The 19,868-nt window shown below is 43.3% G+C and overlaps 2 protein-coding genes and 1 pseudogene across 5 annotated transcripts in view; 1 reads left to right on the top strand and 2 right to left on the bottom strand.

Annotated features, from left to right (window-relative positions):
• Positions 1-19,868, top strand: part of LOC133510397 (collagen alpha-1(XI) chain-like) — a 261,978-nt gene that overhangs the window by 21,963 nt on the left and 220,147 nt on the right. The gene's annotated exons all lie outside the window — the stretch shown is intronic.
• The window catches only part of LOC133510400 (netrin-G1-like), a 79,645-nt gene that overhangs the window by 5,344 nt on the left and 54,433 nt on the right, over positions 1-19,868 (bottom strand). For 3 of the 4 annotated variants that reach the window (XM_061838256.1, XM_061838258.1, XM_061838257.1), the window contains 3 exons: positions 12,087-12,259; positions 6,556-6,582; positions 5,167-5,211 (listed from right to left, as the gene is read on the bottom strand). In XM_061838256.1, coding sequence (XP_061694240.1) covers positions 5,167-5,211; positions 6,556-6,582; positions 12,087-12,259 — 245 coding nt within the window. The remainder of the gene's footprint in view (positions 1-5,166; positions 5,212-6,555; positions 6,583-12,086; positions 12,260-19,868) is intronic. The other variant, XM_061838259.1, reaches the window with a different exon arrangement.
• LOC133511579 (5S ribosomal RNA) lies at positions 4,811-4,929 on the bottom strand (annotated as a pseudogene).

Below are 19,868 nucleotides of genomic sequence, written 5' to 3' on the forward strand. Positions count from 1 at the left end.
TCAGAATTTACGTCAAAATACTTTGTATAAAAAAAAAAAACAACAAATACGTTGAAATAAACAAGATGATGTAGTTAGCATTACTCCTGAAAAGGTGGATGGAGAAGAAGAAGGGGAAGCTGAACCTGGTCCTCAATCCTCTCCATCTCGACACGTATCAAAGAACCTGTTTTTGTGATCATTGTATCCGACATTGGAACGGAACCCTTCACATGTGCTAAAATACGGGCTTTGTCTTTAATAATTGTCACAACGGTCGACCGACTGAAGCCTTGGTGGTGTTGGTGTCTCTCCTTTCTCCAATCTTTTTATGATCTTGAGCTTCGTTTCCATGGTGAGGGATTTTCTTTCGGCTGCAGAAGCACTGCTAAAAGACAAAGCTTTCTTCATTGGGGCGATGTCTAAAAAGGGGGGTGATAAATAAACACAGACAAGCATTCGCCAGACAAAATGGCGGACGGAGGACGGGCGTTGTGAAATCGAAACGTCTTGGGTCGAGACCATCTTAACCCGAGGACTCCCTGTATTTGCAGATTCCCTTGCTATATCACAGCATCCAAATCCTACCAGGTACAGTTTTGTTTATTGTAATATTCTGTTTTGATTTACTGTCGTACTGCGACTGGTATCCAAATAAAAGCATACTGAAGAATGGATCTAGAGTCGAGGTCATATATTTTGAGATACTTCACGAAGGAGGTACTAAGATATGTGACATGAACTGAATCGTATTGCTAGGCAAAAAGAAATTTGTTGACTGGCTAACAGACCGCAATGAATGGAAATGAAGAAGAAGACAAAATGGCGGCGAGGGGATTTTAAAGTGTTGGTTTTTTGGAATTATGTTATTTCGTGAGCAAGGTTTTACCCTTCCAAACTCTACAATTAACTCACACTTGATATCTAAACTCAGACACATTATTAGGATTCTGAACATAATTTCAAGAAAGGAGACAGTCCTGCTACATGATTGGCTCCTGTGTCACTGGAAGGGCACAAAACCAGCTCCCAATCCCAAACATGTATCACATTTGTATGAAATAAAACCAAAAAGGTTTGTTATGGTTAAGTTTATGGATATGGTTGGGGTTTAGCATGGTTTAAAGTCAGGACTAGGGGCCGGTTAGGGTTAGTGGGAAGCATATTAATGCCGTCACACTTAAGTTATACTTCGGTTCCTGTTTCGAAGCAGTAGGATGGGTTCTATAGGAATGGAGCAGACTATATATAAAACGCCGGGTGTATTTGCTAAGGAAGCAGCATCCTCCATACCGACTCACTTAATTCTGTCAAGACTTTCGGATCATGCTCATGGCTCCAATATTACACTTGTCATTTTGGAACTCATGGAAAAACAACTTGTCAGAAGGCTGACAGGACTGGCACTGTTAAAATCCAAGCTATAATCTTTCTTTGTTGTGTCCGATTCATCATGCTTTGGATTTGACAGTTACATTAGTTCGGGTTTAGTTAATGAACACCTGTCGTTTTCCCAAACATCAACAGATCTTGGGATTCACAGGCATGAATAACTCGGGCATTAGACGCGTATTATTGCAATTCCTGCCACTGAGTGAGAACATATTTGAGGTGTCCTCTCATCATCCTCGCTGGGAGACATATTGTCCATCTCGCACCTCTGCGAGATGTGACAGTTTTAGTGGTAAAACTGTTTTGACAGATCTGTCCTACAGGTGATGCAGCGCAACGTCGCCGCAGTCACACAACAATGATCGAAAGGACAATAAGCAAGACACCCGAGTTTCAGTAAAAGACATACCCTACTTTCGACATGCCTTTAATCCGCAAAACACCAACAAAAAAAAAAATTAATAGTACTTTAGAACATTGTACTTTGTTAAACATGTTAGTAACATAATTACATAGAATGGTTTACACTTACTGCAACTTCCATGCTACTTTCATTAGGCCTTCATTGTGTTAGAATGGATCGAGCAGAAATTGCAAATATATTGTTTAAAAAAAAAAAAAAAAAAAATGACGACATTTCAAATACTTTTTTTTATCACTACAGCTTCGGACACATTAATTACTGTGGTGCCTTTACTTACGAAATTAATCCGTTTTGGAAGTCGTTTCGTAATGTGAATTTTTCTCAAGTAGAAGCGCATGTTACATGTAAATAGCCTAATCCGTTTCAAGACCCCCGCTAATAATAAGTATTCCAAGTACATAATGTAAAGAATGATAAAAAAAATATGTTCGTTTAGCCTTGGAGTTGGGCGACTATGCAAAGAAAAGGGTGTGTGACAGGGAAAAGGGATCGTGGGGGACCGAGGACGAGCCAAACATTGACAGCCGAGAGAAAACAGACGTACGAACGTATGCATGCATTCAACTTAATTCCATTCAAGTTAGCTTATGATAGCGTGTGTTAGCTCTAGCATGATTCGGTGACAGTTGAGTGTCCAAGGGAATCGAAAAGCATCATTGACATCCGTCCTAGCCAATGGGATGCCAGGAAGATGCTAAGGCAATAGCCAATGGGAGAGCAGATCTATCGCTTCACACAAACCAAGATACAGGATGTTTACGTTCGATGGAATTTGGGGAATCCAGCGCTTGTTCTTTCCTTTCATATCCTAAATTTCCTTCATAACTAGACAATAGTTTTCCGAGGAGGCGTTTCATAACCTGAATTTTTCGTTACGAGAGACGTTCGTAAGTAGAGGTATAACCGTATTTGTATATGATGCATTTATACAAATGTAGTATGATGTATGAACACAAATGAAGACTAAACACCGTCTGTAATCTTTGGTGCGTATGATGGATGGAGTGGAGGCCAGAGGAATATTGTATTGAATAATATTTCTTCCACTGTGAGGTAACAGACATTTTGCTTGTTTGCCTACATATGGGTTTCATCACCTCCATTGGAAAAGAGGTCCATCGTAAACCGAGGATTCCTTTTAATGCGCTCCATTTCCCCTCCAAGTCTTGACGATTAACAGAATTGCTTAAGAACAAATAATGGTTTATTATGCCCATCCTTCTTGATAACACATTTACTTAAGCCTAGAAAAATTGTGAAGAATAAATCTCTCTTTTCAAATGACCCCCGTTAATACACCGTAGATGTAGCAAATAATGGGAGACGGTTTTCAGATACAGGATCTGCTAATTATATGCCGCTTGCCTCAATTGTGTCGGATCGATATCTTTTTTTCATGATGTGAGGGAAAGATGAAACCCTGCGCTCATGGCCGCGCCTCTCCTGTTATCATATTAAGATGAAGGCTTCGCCATTTATCACGACTGCAGGGACCGACGTTTAATATTAATCGCGCACCCCGCAGTCAGACCTGACAGTTGCCCTTCAACAACATTCAAAGACAAACAACAGTGGTCCGTGTTCGGCATTTAGGTTTTTTTTTCACGGGAGAAGTTCTCTAAATGTTTTCAATTGTTGCCCGAGTTGCCTTTATTATACTGACGGTTCTACCGTACCATGAATATAAAATAAAATCTACATTGTAAGGCTGTGGGTGGTGACCAAAAGAACAAGATCCCGGATATAAGGGGCCGAAATGAGTTTCCTCCGCAGGGTGTCCGGACTCTCCCTTAGAGTCATCCGGGAGGGCCTCGGTGTCGAGCCGCTTCTCCGCATTGAGGGGAGCCAGATGAGGTGGCTGGGGCATCTCATTCGGATGCCTCCAGGACTCCACCCTGGTGAAGTGTTCAGGCATGTCCCACCGGAAAGAGACCCCGAGGACGACCTAGGACACGCCGGAGAGACTATGTCTTTCGGAAGAGCTGGAAGAAGTGGCTGGGGAAAGGGAAGTCTGGGTATGCCTGCTGAAGCTACTTCCCCCGCGACCCGACCCGGAAAAGCGGTAGATAATGGATGGATGGATTGCTTTGATATGGTGTTATATAGTTCTACGTATTCTTCCTAATCCACCAATTAGTTTGTCTCGCATCATGTTTGCTAGTGCATAAAGGTTAGTTTTGCATCAAGCTCATGCAGCGCGAATGTGACTTAGCACACAATGCACAAGATATCCAAACCTGAAGGCACCGTACCGTAGTTCCAGACCAGTCTACATAATAACCCCCAACCCCAGGGGTCTTGTCTGCCCTTTCGTTACCTACCCCCTCTTATACATGGCCGCCCGAAAGAGACTATTGTGGGTAATTAAATAGGGGGCATGATTTGGGAGGTGAGGCAGTTGCGGATGAACGTCATTGTGTGCGGGATTCGTCTCTTGCTGTGGCAAAAGGCAATGCCTTATTGGCAGCAGCGGGAGTTGCTGTGCATGTGTGATGAAACCAGCCAGGCAACACGGCCTCGGCGGTTGTAGCCTCCCTTCACACAGGGATCCCGCGCCATTGCCGGAATGTCACCAGCATGGCTTGAAAGCCCATTTTGAAACCCCAACCGTGGAATGAAACCCCAACGTCATACACGAACCCTGACTTTAATTGGAAACCCTAACCCTGGCATGGAACCTTAGATTGAAAGTCTAATCATGGCTCGAAACCCTCATTTGAAAGTTTAACTTAACTGTTTAAATCTTAAACAAAATCTGGTTTGAAGCTTTAATCTGAAACCCTACCCCGTGTTTGAAAAGTTAAACCAGTCTTGAAACCCTACCTGGAAATACTTTGGGTAAGCCGACCACACTGTTCTGATTCGATAGTACCTTCTTCTGCTTCTTTTCCTTTCGGCTTGTCCCGTTAGGGGTCGGCGCGGCGTGTCATCTTCGATGAACGCATATTTGTTTGGCAAAATTTCACGCCGGATGCCCTTCCTGACGCAACCCCTCTGCATTTAGCCGGGGCGAGAAGCTTACAGCACCTGATATTCCCAAGCGGTCTCCCATCCAAGTTCTAACCAGGGCCAAACCCGCTTAGCTTCCGAGATCTGACCAGATCGGGCGTTCTCAGGGTAGCATGGCCGTAAGCATTCGATAGTACCTCCGAAATCTGAAAATACCCAGCCCCAGTTCTAAATCAGTACCATTTACGGAGAACAGGGACACGTTTGTCAAACTGGTAATTTTCCACTCGTGGAGTCTGAGAAAGGTGTAAACGGCGGCTTTACAGGGAAAGGGGCGGGAAGGGGTTGTTGTTGTTTTTTTGTTTGTTTGTTTTTACTTTTTTGTCATCGACATGCTTAAGTCACAAAGCCTCTAAGCCTACCTTGGTTACGATTCGCGACGCCAAGAGATGACGCATTTGCTCGATCTGCGTAAAGACGGGGAAACGTTACACATCACACTGGGTTGTCACATAAGTCATGCCAGCTGAAGCACAGGGACACCATGCATGTTCCCACGGACGTGAATCAAGAACATTTCGGTAATGCACTCGGAGTTGTAGAATCGAGATTCAGTGACGTCAGCATGCGTCACAGATGAATGACAAATTTGGAGACATTTACATGTGGCGGCTGCTCCGTCAGCCGCGACAAAAGAGTCACCTTCAGGCATCGGCATGCAGGGTAGGGGATGCATGGTGGGAGCCACATCCTTTAAAAAAAATAGACTTTTCTTCTCTGGCTGCGGGCAAATATTAGTCTGTGCTCTCGTGTGGGAGGCAGAAATAATTGTTTGCGCTACCTGCTGATAGACCAACACAAGCGTGCGGGACGCTACTATAGTGTTCTTTTCCTCATTTTTAAAACAAAATCTTAGCATGGTGTGAACGCATTTTTGGTTTGATGTTGTTAATACATACAGTAGTCTTCAAAATATTAGCAGTCCAATGTGACTAACCAGGATACTTTTATATATATATATATATATATATATATATATATATATATATATATATATATATATATATAGGGTTAGGGTAACCCTGCCTCTTTGAGCAATTGTTCAATGTATTTTTTTTGTCTGATTTCATTTTTACAAAATGAAAAAAAAAAAATGTGTACTGGCCAGCATCTGAAGCGTCTCGGTGGCCCGACACAGCGCCGTGAATGTCAGGTGCGGAATTTTAAAAATATATTTGGAGCAATCGGTATTGCGGCTGTTATGAATTAGCGTTCAGCGATTTGTGTCACAAAGTAGTAAGAAGCTGTCACATTTGACGGCTCTAAAATGTTAGAAATCGCAATGCAGGAAGTTGCTTTCACATTGTGTGGCCTGTTTGTGGAATTTCTATATTCATGGCAGTTAATTCATGTTTTATGATAGCGACAGTTTAACACTCTAAGTAGATTAATAATTTCTTTTATTTCCTATTGGAAATATTATCGTAGATGACCAGTGTCCTGGAGTTTTGTCTAAAGTAAGTTTCCGCAAAATGCTTATCAAGTAACCACTAGTTGTGTATTGCACTGCGTCAACATGAGGCTAAGCTCGCTAACTGTCCTCTTGTAATCCTCTCATCAAGTAGAACATTAAAATTTAATTCCCCATAAGTGGCTTGACAGGGTGAACTTTTGCACCGTGGCAAAAAGTAACGAATAGATGACAGAAATATGAAGGAAGCACAGTCTTGCATGCCGATGTTAGCGGTGTCACAAATGATGGAGGGGGGCACTTGTAATCATGCAGATCGGTAAGAAAATGGTTGACTTACGCGCAGGTCCGTGACTGCTCGGAATACCTGAAAAAAAGAATGCAAGAGCAGCCTTTCAGTACAAAACATGCACCATCAATTTACTGACAAGTGGTTTGAGTAAGTAGTAACCGGGGGAAATCTAATCAGTTACATTTGGTTCATAAGTGGTGTAGTATAGGTCCTAGCCTAAATTCAACCAACCAGGTATGGCCCACCCGTACTACCCATGAGCAAGGCTTGGCCACTGAAAAGAAGGGCGTGGCCAGGCCACTGCTCTGACAGGTATTTAAGTTGGAGTTTTTGTCACGGCCTGTCGTTGCCTTGTGTTAGTGAGTTGCATTCGCTGCCTGTGGGACTCTCCGCTTCTACGTGTAAGTTAGAGTAACCCCAGTAAAAGCGATTCTGTGCTCTTTTTGTTTTATCCTGTCCTGTTGAGTTAGTTTGCCCCGTAGTCATCGGACCTTTCTGCATGTCTTTTGGATCCCGCCTAGCCTAGCGTTTCTGTGCCTCTACCTTGTTGGACTGCTACATCGTGTATGACCCAGTTTCCGGAATAAACTACGTTGAAGATTATGCCTCTGCCTCGAAGTCCTGCATTTTGGTCCGCCCCCGTACCGGAGGTTCGTGACAACGTTTCAGTAACTTTTAATTCAGGTACTGATGTCATGAGTGTGGGGCGGTTCAAAGTTGGCTGGTGTATCTTGATTGGGCAAGAGAAATGCTTATTTTCGTCTTCCTTTGTCTGCTGTTTTTCCACATCTGTCTGTCACATTTTTCTTGGATGACAGTTCTGTTACGATCACTGTGTTTGGCTGTATATTGTTTTCTTAACGTCATCAGGGAGGAAACGTCGTGCCCCTGTGATTATTTTTCTATGGCGTTTTGTTAACGCACCATTGGGTTCATGGTAAGTACAGCAAGCGAAAATAGAGGGCAAACAATTTTGCCCTGTGAAGCCCAAAAGCATTTTGCAAAGCTGACCAAGCTCCTCTTGGCCTGTGAACATCTTTTGCAACATGATAGGAGTTGACGCTCCCCGCAAAGTGGGTTGTCAAAGTAATTTTGGAAGTCATTCTTCAAGGGTCGTCTGTCGTCTTTTAGGCAAAGCTGGTTTGAGACTTTATGATTTTTTTGCACGAATTTGAATAACTGCCTGTGACATAAAAGTACCACAAGAATAAAGGATTCCAGCACATTATGCACCCAATTTTTTTTGTCGGCTATATCTCATGCAAATGCCCGATGTGCTCTGACAATGATGTGAACTGATGTCATTACCATGATGACGAGGGATGGAGCTCGGGGGCTGGATATTGAGCGGAGCCATGATTTCTAAAAAACTGTGAAAAGTCCGAACTGTTAAGCCAATACCGGGTATTGGGTTTTCCCTTACGGAGACGACGCTTCGTAACCAAGTTGCTGACTTACTCTGCTTATGTGGAGGATGTGATTTAAAAATCAACGTAAAAGTGGTCCTGGAACTTTGTCCGGAATCTCTGCCAAGTCGTGGGCTGGAGAATTTAATGTATGGCCTAGGGTTGAACAAGCTGTTACTGTATCTGTACAACTCTTTGCCTTCAACCTCCCAAAAAAAAAAAGAATCTGTCTTCCTGCCATAGACATAATACTCCCTCCCTTCCCCAGGTGGAATCGCAACACTGCCCAACTCACGCTATCACATTCCGATACTTGCTCATCCAGTCGCAGTCGGACACCTCCACAGCCTCGCAGACTGTCGGAAATTGTAGTAGAGGAAAGATTGCTGTAGAATAATGTATTGGAGCTATCCTGCTACCGACCGTGTTTTGTGTTCTATAAATCCTAATTTTCTGTCAGGCGAGTGAAGGTGTCTGGATGTACCAGAAATTTGTGATTGGATGAATAAGTCAAGGTGAGTAGCGAAGACCGGAAAGAAGACGATGAGCATGACGGTGTGGTTTTGTGGGATGAACGGTTGAATGAAACACCAGCTGGATGTCTTGTTGAGGGGTCAATCTACAACTGACATTTAACATTCATTTTGACAAATAGAGGCTGTTACTTGATCAGCGCTAACCAGATGCTACAGTATAACTTTCTCTGATCCGTGAATTTACTTATTGACAGATGATGATGGGATTTCGGATACAAGCGGCCGAAACGGGTTTCCTCCGCAGGGTGTCCGGGCTCTCCCTTAGAGATAGGGTGAGAAGCTCGGTCATCCGGGAGGGGCTCAGTGTCGAGCCGCTGCTCCTCCGCATTGAGAGGCGCCAGATGAGGTGGCTGGGGCATCTGATTCGGATGCCGCCCGGACGCCTCCCTGGTGAGGTGTTCCGGGCATGTCCCACCGGAAAGAGACCCCGAGGACGACCCAGGACACGCTGGAGAGACTATGTCTCTCGGCTGTCTTCGGAACGCCTCGGGATCCCTCCGGAAGAGCTGGAAGAAGTGGCTGGGGAAAGGGAAGTCTGGGTGTCCCTTCTGAAGCTACTTCTCCCGCGACCTGACCCGGACAAGCGGTAGATAATGGACAGATGGATGTTCGGATTGTTCAATCAGCTAACGTTTGTCTTATATTTGAGGATAGAATTGCATATTTGGAACGTGACCGTACTAGTTGCTAACGGTCTCATTTTTAGTGAAACATTAACACTCTCTTGAGGCAGTTTCTAGTCGGGCATCTGTGTTGTTTTTGCCAAAACACGTGATTGGTGATGAAATGACTGAATGCTCGAGCCGTTGCAGGGTCATACAGTCAACGGGTCGACTAATTGGTTCAACTGCTAGTTGGGGCTCACACACTGATACATTTTCAGAACCAGGTAGATAAAAGATACATTGTTCGCTTGTTGGTTTAATTTAACATGTGATGGATGTGTAGGCAGTCCATAGACCCAATTTAAAAGTCACTTTGACAAAAAAGGCCCCTTTAAAAGCTAAAGGGTCACATAACTTCTAATACGTGAATCGCATGGAGCTCGCGTTCCCACCTGCAAGGCGAACGTGGAAAAGACGTGATTAAGGAGGGAAAACCCGAATGACAGATGAGTCCTATTAAAGGCTAATTACATTCTGCACGCTCAGCGAATTTGTCTTAATACAAGGGGCTGTATGTTTAATATTCCAGTTGGAAACACTAATGGATAAAGGCATGAAGTATAGGAATAATCCAAGACTAAAGTAAGTCCATTTGGCATCCCAGGGTGAGCAATATTGTTTTGTCACTTCCATGCGTGACATTATTGCATTTTATGCTGCTGCCAAATAAGCACTAATATTGCTTTTGAAGCAGCTACGCTCTGGGTTTCATCAGTTCACTACAGATGCGGCCATTTTTTTTTTCAATTTTTTTTTTTTTTTTAATAAAAGCCTGTCAATCCACAATGCAGCGGGTGGAAGGTGAACCCGGCAATATCTCCTCAGATTTCCATCGGTACGTCGCACGACGTTGCGTTGTAGAACAACAAAAGGAGACGGGGTGGGGGGGGGGGGGTAGTATCGAGAAGAAACCGTCGGAGACGGCACTCGCGTTTCCTGACACAAAATCGCACAGATCGATTGGGGAATGCGATACGACCGAGCGGGGGTGATATCACGGAGCGGCTCGAGTCGCCGCGAGAGCGTCCTGCCGGTGAGGCTGAGTCAGTGTGAACACATGAGCGGAGGGCTGGATCCTTCCACCATCTGGCCTCGCCTGCCTGTCCACAAGCAGCACATCCCTATGTGACTGTATTAGATTTATAGAGGCAACAAGACCCCCCCATCTCTCCACCTCCGCCTGAGGCAGAGGATTTGATGAATGTGACTCAACTCTCATCCAAGATTATCATGTGGATAATGCAAAAGATCACCTTCTGCCGGCGAAAAAAAAAAAGGCCAGACGGAAAAACAGGCAGCATTCTAAGTGGAATTTGCCGTTCGATTACTCATGAATGAAACAGAAGATTGTGGTACTTAATTCAACAGGCTGAATGGCAGGTATGGGAATTATGTTATGAGGTCAAAATGCTTAACGTCACTTTATGAGAGGAAGAACTTCATAAATGAATGTGACAAAAATGCCCACAAAACAAGCAAACAAAAGAAACTGACGAAAAAAAATTGGATATCTTAATGGTGGAATAATGGATGCTAGTTTCGTGGTTTGTACACATTCCTTCTGTTCCTCTTGTGCTCACGTGGGTTTTCTTCAGGTACTAAGGCTTCCTTACCGATTTCCAAAATCATGCATGTTAAGTTCATTGACGACTAAATTGTCCAGGTTTGTGTGTGAATGGTTGTTTGCCTATATTTGTCCTCTGAAGGGCTGGAGACCAGGATGCCATCTCTTGGCCAAAATCAGCTACGATAAGCTCGAGCTTTGCCATGATATCTCAACGTATTTCCATTTAGAAAATCAGAGTTTCGCCACGCAATACACAAAAAATGCAGTCCTGTCAGGCCCATTTTTTTTACTCAGCAACTTTTGATCCGATGATTAAACACCATTTTTTTGTTTGGCTTTACTTTGGTTAGGAATACTCCCAAACTACAGTTGTGGATCTAGCCTAAGAGGTCTGACACCCCTTACAAACTGAGCTGGTGCCATTGCTGATACTGGCTACCTGTTGAGCCAACCCACAGCTACAGTACATTCTTCCCATTTCTAGCCTTTTCCTTATTTGGATTTGCTGGTTTATGGATCGATGCCCTTCCTGACTCAGACCCTCCGGTTTATACATTTACTCAGTACAGTTTAGCTTGCTCTCCCAGAGGAACGGTCAGTTTAAGTCACTTGCTACTCCCAGTTGTTCTCTCATCCATCCAAGTACTAACCAGGTCTGACCCTATTCAGCTTCTGAAATCAGACAAGATCAGAGTTTCTTCGAGTAGTATTGCTGTCCAGAGTCAGGGCATTACGTCTTCAATATACTGTCCATATGTCACCAGATGTACCTGTGATTAAAGTAGCCTTTAATAAGGGTTTACTAAAGTCTTGCCGTTTTGTGGACTAAAAATGTGTTCGCTAATTTACCCCTTGAACTAGGACTGGCACCAGCTCAATGTGAACCTGGGTATGAGATACTGTAGCCACGGTCAGGTCATTAGGTAGAGTATATAGTCCTTGTCCATGTCAAGATGCTGTTAAGGTTCTGGGCTTGTACCAGGTGTATTTTGAACATCTTTTCCAGCAAGTTTCCCAATGATTTGATCCAGTCCATGGTGTCATTTACATTTAGCTTGAAAAACATGAGTACAAACCATGATAAATCCTTCAGAAACGGCTAGTAGTGAGCAACTCTTGTACTTTCCTTAGGATTCATGCCCAGACATGAGTTGATTCCTGCCGCACATGCTTGTTGGCGTCACCATGGCCCACTGTGGGGTAAATCAAGGGGGGGCACTTGGACATGACTAGATGGCCGAGCTTAGGTGTGACTCAGCACGACGACAACAACAACAACTGAACCGAACATTTGAAGGCCCGATCAGAAGGTTATGCTCTCCACAAAGATTGCCATGGTGACGCCAGTAACAGCTGCTAGCTGTAATCAGACGGTATCCATGGTGAAAGTTGGCAACGCACTCACATATATTTGCAGTTCCTTTGGGTATCGGGAGGTAGGAGCCCACGCTCCAGGCTCGGCCGTGGTAGTGCCTCTTGCAACGGCTGCAGTCGGGCCCCGTGGTGTTGTGTTCGCACTCGCAGCCCAGCTTCCCCTTGTCGAACACGCAGCTGTTGGCGTGCAGGTTGCACTTGCACCTGAGATGGAGGAACAGAGCACAGCACACGAGACTGTCGCCCGAGGAATTTATGGAAAAAATGTTGCTTTTGTTTTGATGGCGGCAAATTGAAATCCCGTTTGAGTTGTTCGGATCAAAGCTTGATTATTCTGCGCTTTGGAGAGGAAAAAGACGAAAGACAAGGCCTCATTTGTCAGTGCCTCGGCGAAGAGAACAGGGACGGCTAAATGAAAGGCAGTCTTTGCTAAGGGAGCTTGAAACAGGGATCTGATTGAGTGGCGATCGCTTGAAGATCAGCTCGTCTTTCCCTATTTTGACGAAGATGTTAAGAGGTGACAAACCAGCGTTCTGGAAAGGTTCTTCGGGCGGGGCGACCGTCCAGTCGATTTGATACTCGACCCTTCCCCAGAGCATCGAGCGCCTCTTTTGTTTTTACAAAGGGTTTCGGAAAAAAAAGACTTCCATCATTCAAGACGAGGGCTGGATACGCGACGCGGGTGAACACGAGACGGAGAAATGACAGTGGCGGTCCGAAATGCATCCATTCTAATTGACTTCCTGGCCTGGCGGTGACATCTCGGATTAATGATAGATCACTGAAGGGAGAAGGGGAAACCCTACCCTGCAGTACGGGAAGGAGACGGTCCGTAAATGAGAGTTAACAATACGCAGCGCGCTGCAGATGTCGGGCTGGAGCCAGCGATATGTTCATTATGCGCTGAAGTAGATTATTCACCTATGCTGGCAGAGTAGCAAAGTCATAATTCCGTTTTATGTTTTAACTCTTTTTATTTTACCTATAAGTTCGATAAGGCCAGTTGGATTAGCTTGATGAATGATGTTTTATGCTATTTTACATCCTCATTTGTAAGACATTGTCGTCAATTGCTCATGAAGTATTTCACTTTGCATACATAGATTTTTACATTTTTTATTTTAAATGTTTATATTTTATTAACCATGAGATTGAAATGAATGATTTAATGGAATACAACTTAGAGTAAATAAAAACTAAGTAGAGTTACTAATAATTGTACTGCTGATAGTAACGTTAAAACAAACATTAATTGAATTCATAATGAAATGTATTTTTTTTTTCCCTTTATTGTGTGCATATACGCTTTTACAAGTGTATTTGGTTACCATACGCCAGGGGAGTCAAACCCATTTTTGTCACGGCCCACATTTTACTTCGGGTTTCCCTCAGAGCGCCGTTATGACTGTGAAACCATAAAAATCTTAAACTGCCTCATCATATTTACACGTGAAATTTATGAACTAGTTTTGGAATCAGAAATCAAGGGGAATGGGTTTTCCAACTATTGTTGTTTGGTAACACAAAAACGCTTGTAATAGCTCAACGTTGTCATTTATGACGACAATTTGAAATTTTGGGACAGATTCGAACTAAAATTATGGAAGTTAATATAGATGATTTGCCTTTGCAGGCCACATAAAATCATGCGGCGGGCCGGATCTGGCCCCCGGGCCTTGAGTTTGACACTTGTGCCATAAGCCCAAAGAAGAAAATGGAAATCAAGAAGACAAAACTGAAAGGGAAAAAAATAATTCTTATCAAAACTTGGCTAGATGTTTTATTTTTTTGGAAGGTGCACCGTGAACATGTTTCTTGTACAATATGATGATCTATACATTTCTTGTACTCAAGAGATTACTTTTAGATTACCCGATTTTTTTGGCGATAAAAATGCATTTTTTTTGTTTATCTTACTCTTCCAAGCCTTTATTAATAACGATAAGAGCGCAACAATGGGAAATTGGAACAAAAACAACCTTAAATCATGAGCGTCTCTCTCTCTCTCTCTCTCTCTCGATATTCTTTTTTTGTAGTTGTTCTACTTTCTAGTACAATATGTGCTTAATTGATTCATTTAAATTATTTAAAGCGTGGCCCTACCGAATTTTATTGATGAAAAATGGATGTCTTGAACAGATTATTTTTCCATTATGTTTTCAAAGAAAAATATGACAAAGTCAAACTCAGAATAGCCTACTTGTTGGATTCCATTGGACAGAGGATTAGGAATCTCCAGATTCCAATCATACCGTACATTAATTTGTAACATTAAACCCAGATTAAGCGCGAAAATGTTTTATTTGATGCCACAAAAGACCACTTTTGAAAATACCGGATCTGATCATGTATTGACAACCAGAACACATTTGCAGTGACTTTACCCGACCGCCTCCCACCCGTTTCCCCCACAGTCCATAACTTTTTAATCAATGAAATCCCCGCCGCCCACCACGACCACCGTGCTCTATGAAATTAATGACTGGGTGTCGCCCTTCTGCCACGCAGACAGCGGTCGCTCCCTGAAGCCAAGAGCGATTAGATTTGACCTTCCACTTAATTAAAAACCAGCAAAATCTGGATCATCTGGCCCCAACAGGCGCGGTGAGAGAATGTAGAGTCTTCGGGGTGGCGATTGCAGTGACTGAATGCTTTTGCCGTTGGCGCTGTCATTTAAGAAAAAAAAATATATATTTTTTTTTATTCCCAATACGACACACGGGAGCAAGTGCCGCCCTTTTAATTACAAAGACATTTATCCGGTTAAGGTGACCCGATAGCCACTCTCAGCCCAAAAACTGCTAATCCCCTAATATCTGCCACCTCCGCCACAAAAAAAAATCACCATTAAGAAGTCATTCGTTTTATACCATTCAAATCCAGTGCAGCTTTACAGATACCCCCATAGATAGACAAAATAACAAAATAATTACTTGATTGTTAGGGGTTAGGTTTGTTACAGGGAAAAAAAATTAATTTACTCCTTACCTTGGTATTAAAATTTACAGTTCTGATCTCATTTGGTACAGTTAGAACAAAATGTTTATTTATTTGTTTTATTTATTTTTTTTCCAATGAATGTAAAGATTCTTATAATAACAAAATACGTACAATATGACAAAAATAAAAAACAGTTAATAATTTATTTTTATGAAAGTAAATCCAAAGTCTTTTTGGGAAACAAAGGATGCAAGCAAGTGCAACAGTGACAATTTGAACAGTGTGAATTAAGACGGTATAAAATCGCCGGTATTATTTATTAGTGCTTGGGCTCATATGGCAAATAATGTGAGTGTCATTTGCGTCAGCGAATGAGCTCATCGGCGTGTCGCTCCCCTCCCTTCTGGATATTTACCACACTCGCCTCACCTGCAAGGCGACCAGGATCGCAGGTGACCCCACTCGGCCGTCCCCCTGCCACTTCAAATTGCTGCCTTCAGGGAGGAGACTGCAGAGCCTTCAGGCTAAAACCAGCAGGCTCGAAGACAGTTTCTTCCACCAGGCAGTCAGGAAGCTCAACACCCCCCTCTGCTATTTTTATCCCTCTCTGGCACCCACCTCCACCACACCACTTCTGACTCTCGACCATAACTTGAGCTCATGCACAAACCGCACTGAAAGTATTGGATTCGCTTCACCCTTGCAACACTGTGTACATTACCCAACTAATTATTCTGCTACAATGTTGATATATGTCTATAATTTAATATGCTGCCCATCATACTCAACTGTATACATTGCTGCTCATAATGTCAATTCAACACATCAATGTGTACTGTGTATAGGAATTGCAGTTCTTGTGAACTTAGCCGGGTTGACCCTATTGGTTATATTGTTTATAGTATAAGGCTGTCATGAGCACTGCTGGACCACTGCCAAGAGGGGCGTGGCCTGACCACCGCTCTGGGCGGTGCCACCTCTGGCACTCGTCAGAGCTGTTGCGCATTCGGCAGGTTAATTGACCGTGTATTTATGTTGGAGTTTCTGTCACGGGCATTTGTGAGTGCATTGAGTTTGCACCGGGTCACCGGGTGCGGACAATGCTTCTGAAATAAAACCCAGTGGACATTATGGCTTTGCCTCGGGGTCCTGAATTTGGGTCTTCCCCTGGATCGATGGCTCGTGACATAGGCACAATGTACATATTTTAGACAGGCCAGTTTATTTACATTTTATTAATTTATTTCCAACTGTTTAGTCTAATATTGCACGGCAGGTGTGAGAGGAATGCTATTTCACGTATGTTGTATGTCATGTGTGTATAATGCATCGGACAAAGTTACATGAACTTGAGAGTATAGTTGGCTGTTGTTCGCTCAGGTAAGCAGCCGGCTGTATGAATGAATTTTTGTGGTTGTTTTGGTCAATAATGTGGAAGTCCACTGCCTGTTGTATATTTTCAACCACTTGCAAATAGGTTTTTATTAAATTAGCAAATGTTTACGTCACGGCGGCACGGTTAGGCAACTGGTTAAAGCGTTGGCCTCACGTTTCTGAAGACCGGGGTTCAAATCTCGGCCCCGCCTCTGTTGAGTACCCATACCTGTGTGGGTTTTCCTCCCGTTTTCCAAAAACATGCATTGATTGGAGACTCTAAATTTCCCCCAGGTGCAACTGTTGTCTGTCTCTATGTGCCCTGTGATTGGCTGGCAACCACTTCAGGGTGTACCCCGCCTCCTGCCTGACGACAGCTGGGATAGACTCCAGCACTCCTTCGACCTTTGTGAGGATAAGTGGCTCATAAAATGGATGGATGGTTAGATATGTACCGTATCCATAAGCTTCTCTCAGAGGTATACTTGAGTAATTCAAATTCAATTTAGACAAAAATGAATAGTTTTAGAAGAGCTACAAAGCGTTTGCCTGTTATTTTATGCTCCCCAATGTTCCCCTGAAGCAGTCAACTAACTCTGCGTAGCCCTCCACCGCCGCCGCCGCTGCCGCCTCCTGCAGTGGGAATTGTGAGCACATAAAAGCGGCGCTTCGCGCACACTTCAGCTCCAACCAGACACTTAAAAGTAGTCTAAATTTGTAAGCTCCTCCGCAAAACCGCCTTCGCGACAGGCACGGCGCCCTGCCACAAAAACACACACGGGGAAGATCTAAACCCCCGGGGATATCGGAGACACCGCTTCAGTGGTCGTGGCGAGATTTGCCAGTAAAACAGCATAATGATCATCTTGCATTTCATCTACAGACGTGAATATCCTTATAAACCTGTCAGCGGCTTTCACCGGCTGCAAGCTTGAAAATGTTGTCATAGTTTCATGCGATATTGGGAGGATTCACTGATGTCCCCTGCAAAAAAAAAAAAAAAAAAAAAAAAGCATTTCGCTAGCGTGTCTGCGTAGGTTTATTGTCAATCCTAAATTCACAATTTTCGCGATTTTTAAAACATCTTAAATCAATCTTCTAGACCTTAAACTGCTTGTGTGTGCCACCTGCTATGATTTTACACAAATCTCATGATTATATTTTGTACTGAACTAGTGCAAATCAAAGGCTATTAGCTAATTTAGCTGCCTGATTCCCTGCATGAACCTGCATTGCCAGTCATCACAAAACTGTATTGTAATAAGTCAAGAACTTTGGTAATTTTTTAGTAACGCAATTATTAAAACAAAATAACTTTCATTCATGTGTGTATTGCCTTCTGAGTTGAAATCATCAAATTGTTATGATGCTATGTTGGTGTGCTAGCAGCTCTGTTTTTTTTTTTTTAAAACATTTTTCACTACCATAATTCCCGGCCTACAGAGCGCACCTGGTTATTAACCTCACCCAGTCCATTTGTAAAGGAAATCCCATTTGGTATATGCATAAGGCGCAAGTGCCCACATTGAAATCCACATTGAAACATGAGTTATTTACCAAGAACAATGGTACACAGAAAGAGTTTAATGCTAGCGTGGTGCTAATGCTAGCGCGGCACTAACAGGATTGGTTAAAAAAAATAATTTACTGGTAAAAATTACTGAGACACTCCAGTAACACAGGAGCAACATGCGTGCATGGCGCTAACGGGGCCGGTTAAAAAAAATAATTTACCGGTAAAAATCACTGAGACACGCCAGTAACACAGCAGCAACATGCTAGCACGGCGCTAACAGGGCCAGTTAAAAAATAAAACTTACCGGTAAAAATCACTGAGACGCACCAGTAACACAGCAGCAGCACGCTAGCACAGTGCTAACGCGAGCGCAGCACCAACATTGCCGGTAAAAGTCACTTCCTCGTCACATATATTCCGGTCTCACTCTTACCTTTTCCGCTCGAGTGCCCCCCCTGCGCTCGTTAGTAAAAAAATGCACAAATTAGCCGCATCACACCATAAACCGCAGGTTTGAAAGCGTGTGGAAAAAAAATTGCGGCTTGTAGTCCAGAAATTACGGTAATTTCCTTCAAACGTTGCGAATGTACGATGTTTTTGACGTAACATTACAGCCATATTGGCACAATCTAATAACAATAAAAAGTAGAGAAACAATGTGATAGATTCCACACAAAGATGGCTAAAATTTCAATGGTAATTTATTTCTGCTTCATTTTAGAAGCAGTGCACCCTCACGCATTCACAAATTCGCCCAATGATTATTATTATTATTTTTGTCCTCAGCCACACCAGGGAACCATTTTGTTCTTTTTCCTTTTAGTATATATTTTTCAAACGCTGAATACATTGCAGCGTTTGCAGTTTGCTATTTGCGCATTCACCTATTTTTTTTTTGTTCTATGCTATGACGCTACGAGATGGTGCAAAAGCCTAATCGAAAGTTGTAATTGATCTCAAGGAAGTATGTTAGTGTTACATCTCGACTGAGTTTTTCTTTTTATGTCGAGAAGCTATCTGCAGTTTAATCAGGGCGGTTTGTGGAAGACCGAGAGCGAGACTGCTCTCGAGTTACTCGTGTCGAGCAGCAGCTAACGAAGCAAAGCATTTATCTTCCTACTCCTTACAAAAAGCCAGCAAACCTGTGACAGAAATGGAGGATACTTGTTGGAATCGGCGGCACGCGCAAGCCCGCTAATCCCAAATGCTCACATACACTGCAGTATACAGTGTATATATATAAATGTATATAATATACACACACACAATCCTCATAGTACGTGCCCGGTGAACTCTGGCTGCTGCTGTTGCTGGGGTGATTGACAGAATTCACAAGTCAGGTTCAAGTGCAGGTCTGCACAACCAAGTAGCGTTACTAGCGTAGGGGGAGGGGGCGGGTTCCCCTCCCCCACCCGGCCCCCGACTCCTTCTACTACACATGCCTGTCTCATGCTGCGATGCTTAGCGCCAGGCATCCGGGGGTCTCAAGCGCTTAATTAGCGCTTATCAAAGGCTTTACGTTTATATGTATACTGCATGTATACTATATATATATATATACATATATATATCACAGCAAGTGATCACTGGAGGGATGGCTAGCAGCAGTTGACATTTCTGCACGAAGTATATGATCACGTTGTACGGTGACAAACATGATCAGAGGCTCTGCGAATTGCCACATTGAGCTTTTCGCAATTATGCCTTCACGCCTGAGTAACGGCGCCGCGAGGTGTGTTTGTTGTCCCGGTTAAAAAGACAAGAGCGCAAAAGTGATATCGGAATGTGCGCCTCTCATTACGTGGCAGGTGAGTGGCCAGGCGTCATAGAAGTCCTCAGTCAGGATAAATATTTATCCCTGTTGCTGATTGTTTTGCCGCTTCCGGGTGGATATAAAGATAGGGAAACTATTGAACATATTCTGTGTTTATAAGTAGCGGTAGAGCTGATCAATAGGGCCTTAAAATAAAATTTCCATTTTTT

The sequence above is a fragment of the Syngnathoides biaculeatus genome, chromosome 13 (genome assembly GCF_019802595.1).
Source record: "Syngnathoides biaculeatus isolate LvHL_M chromosome 13, ASM1980259v1, whole genome shotgun sequence".
NCBI lineage: Eukaryota > Metazoa > Chordata > Actinopteri > Syngnathiformes > Syngnathidae > Syngnathoides > Syngnathoides biaculeatus.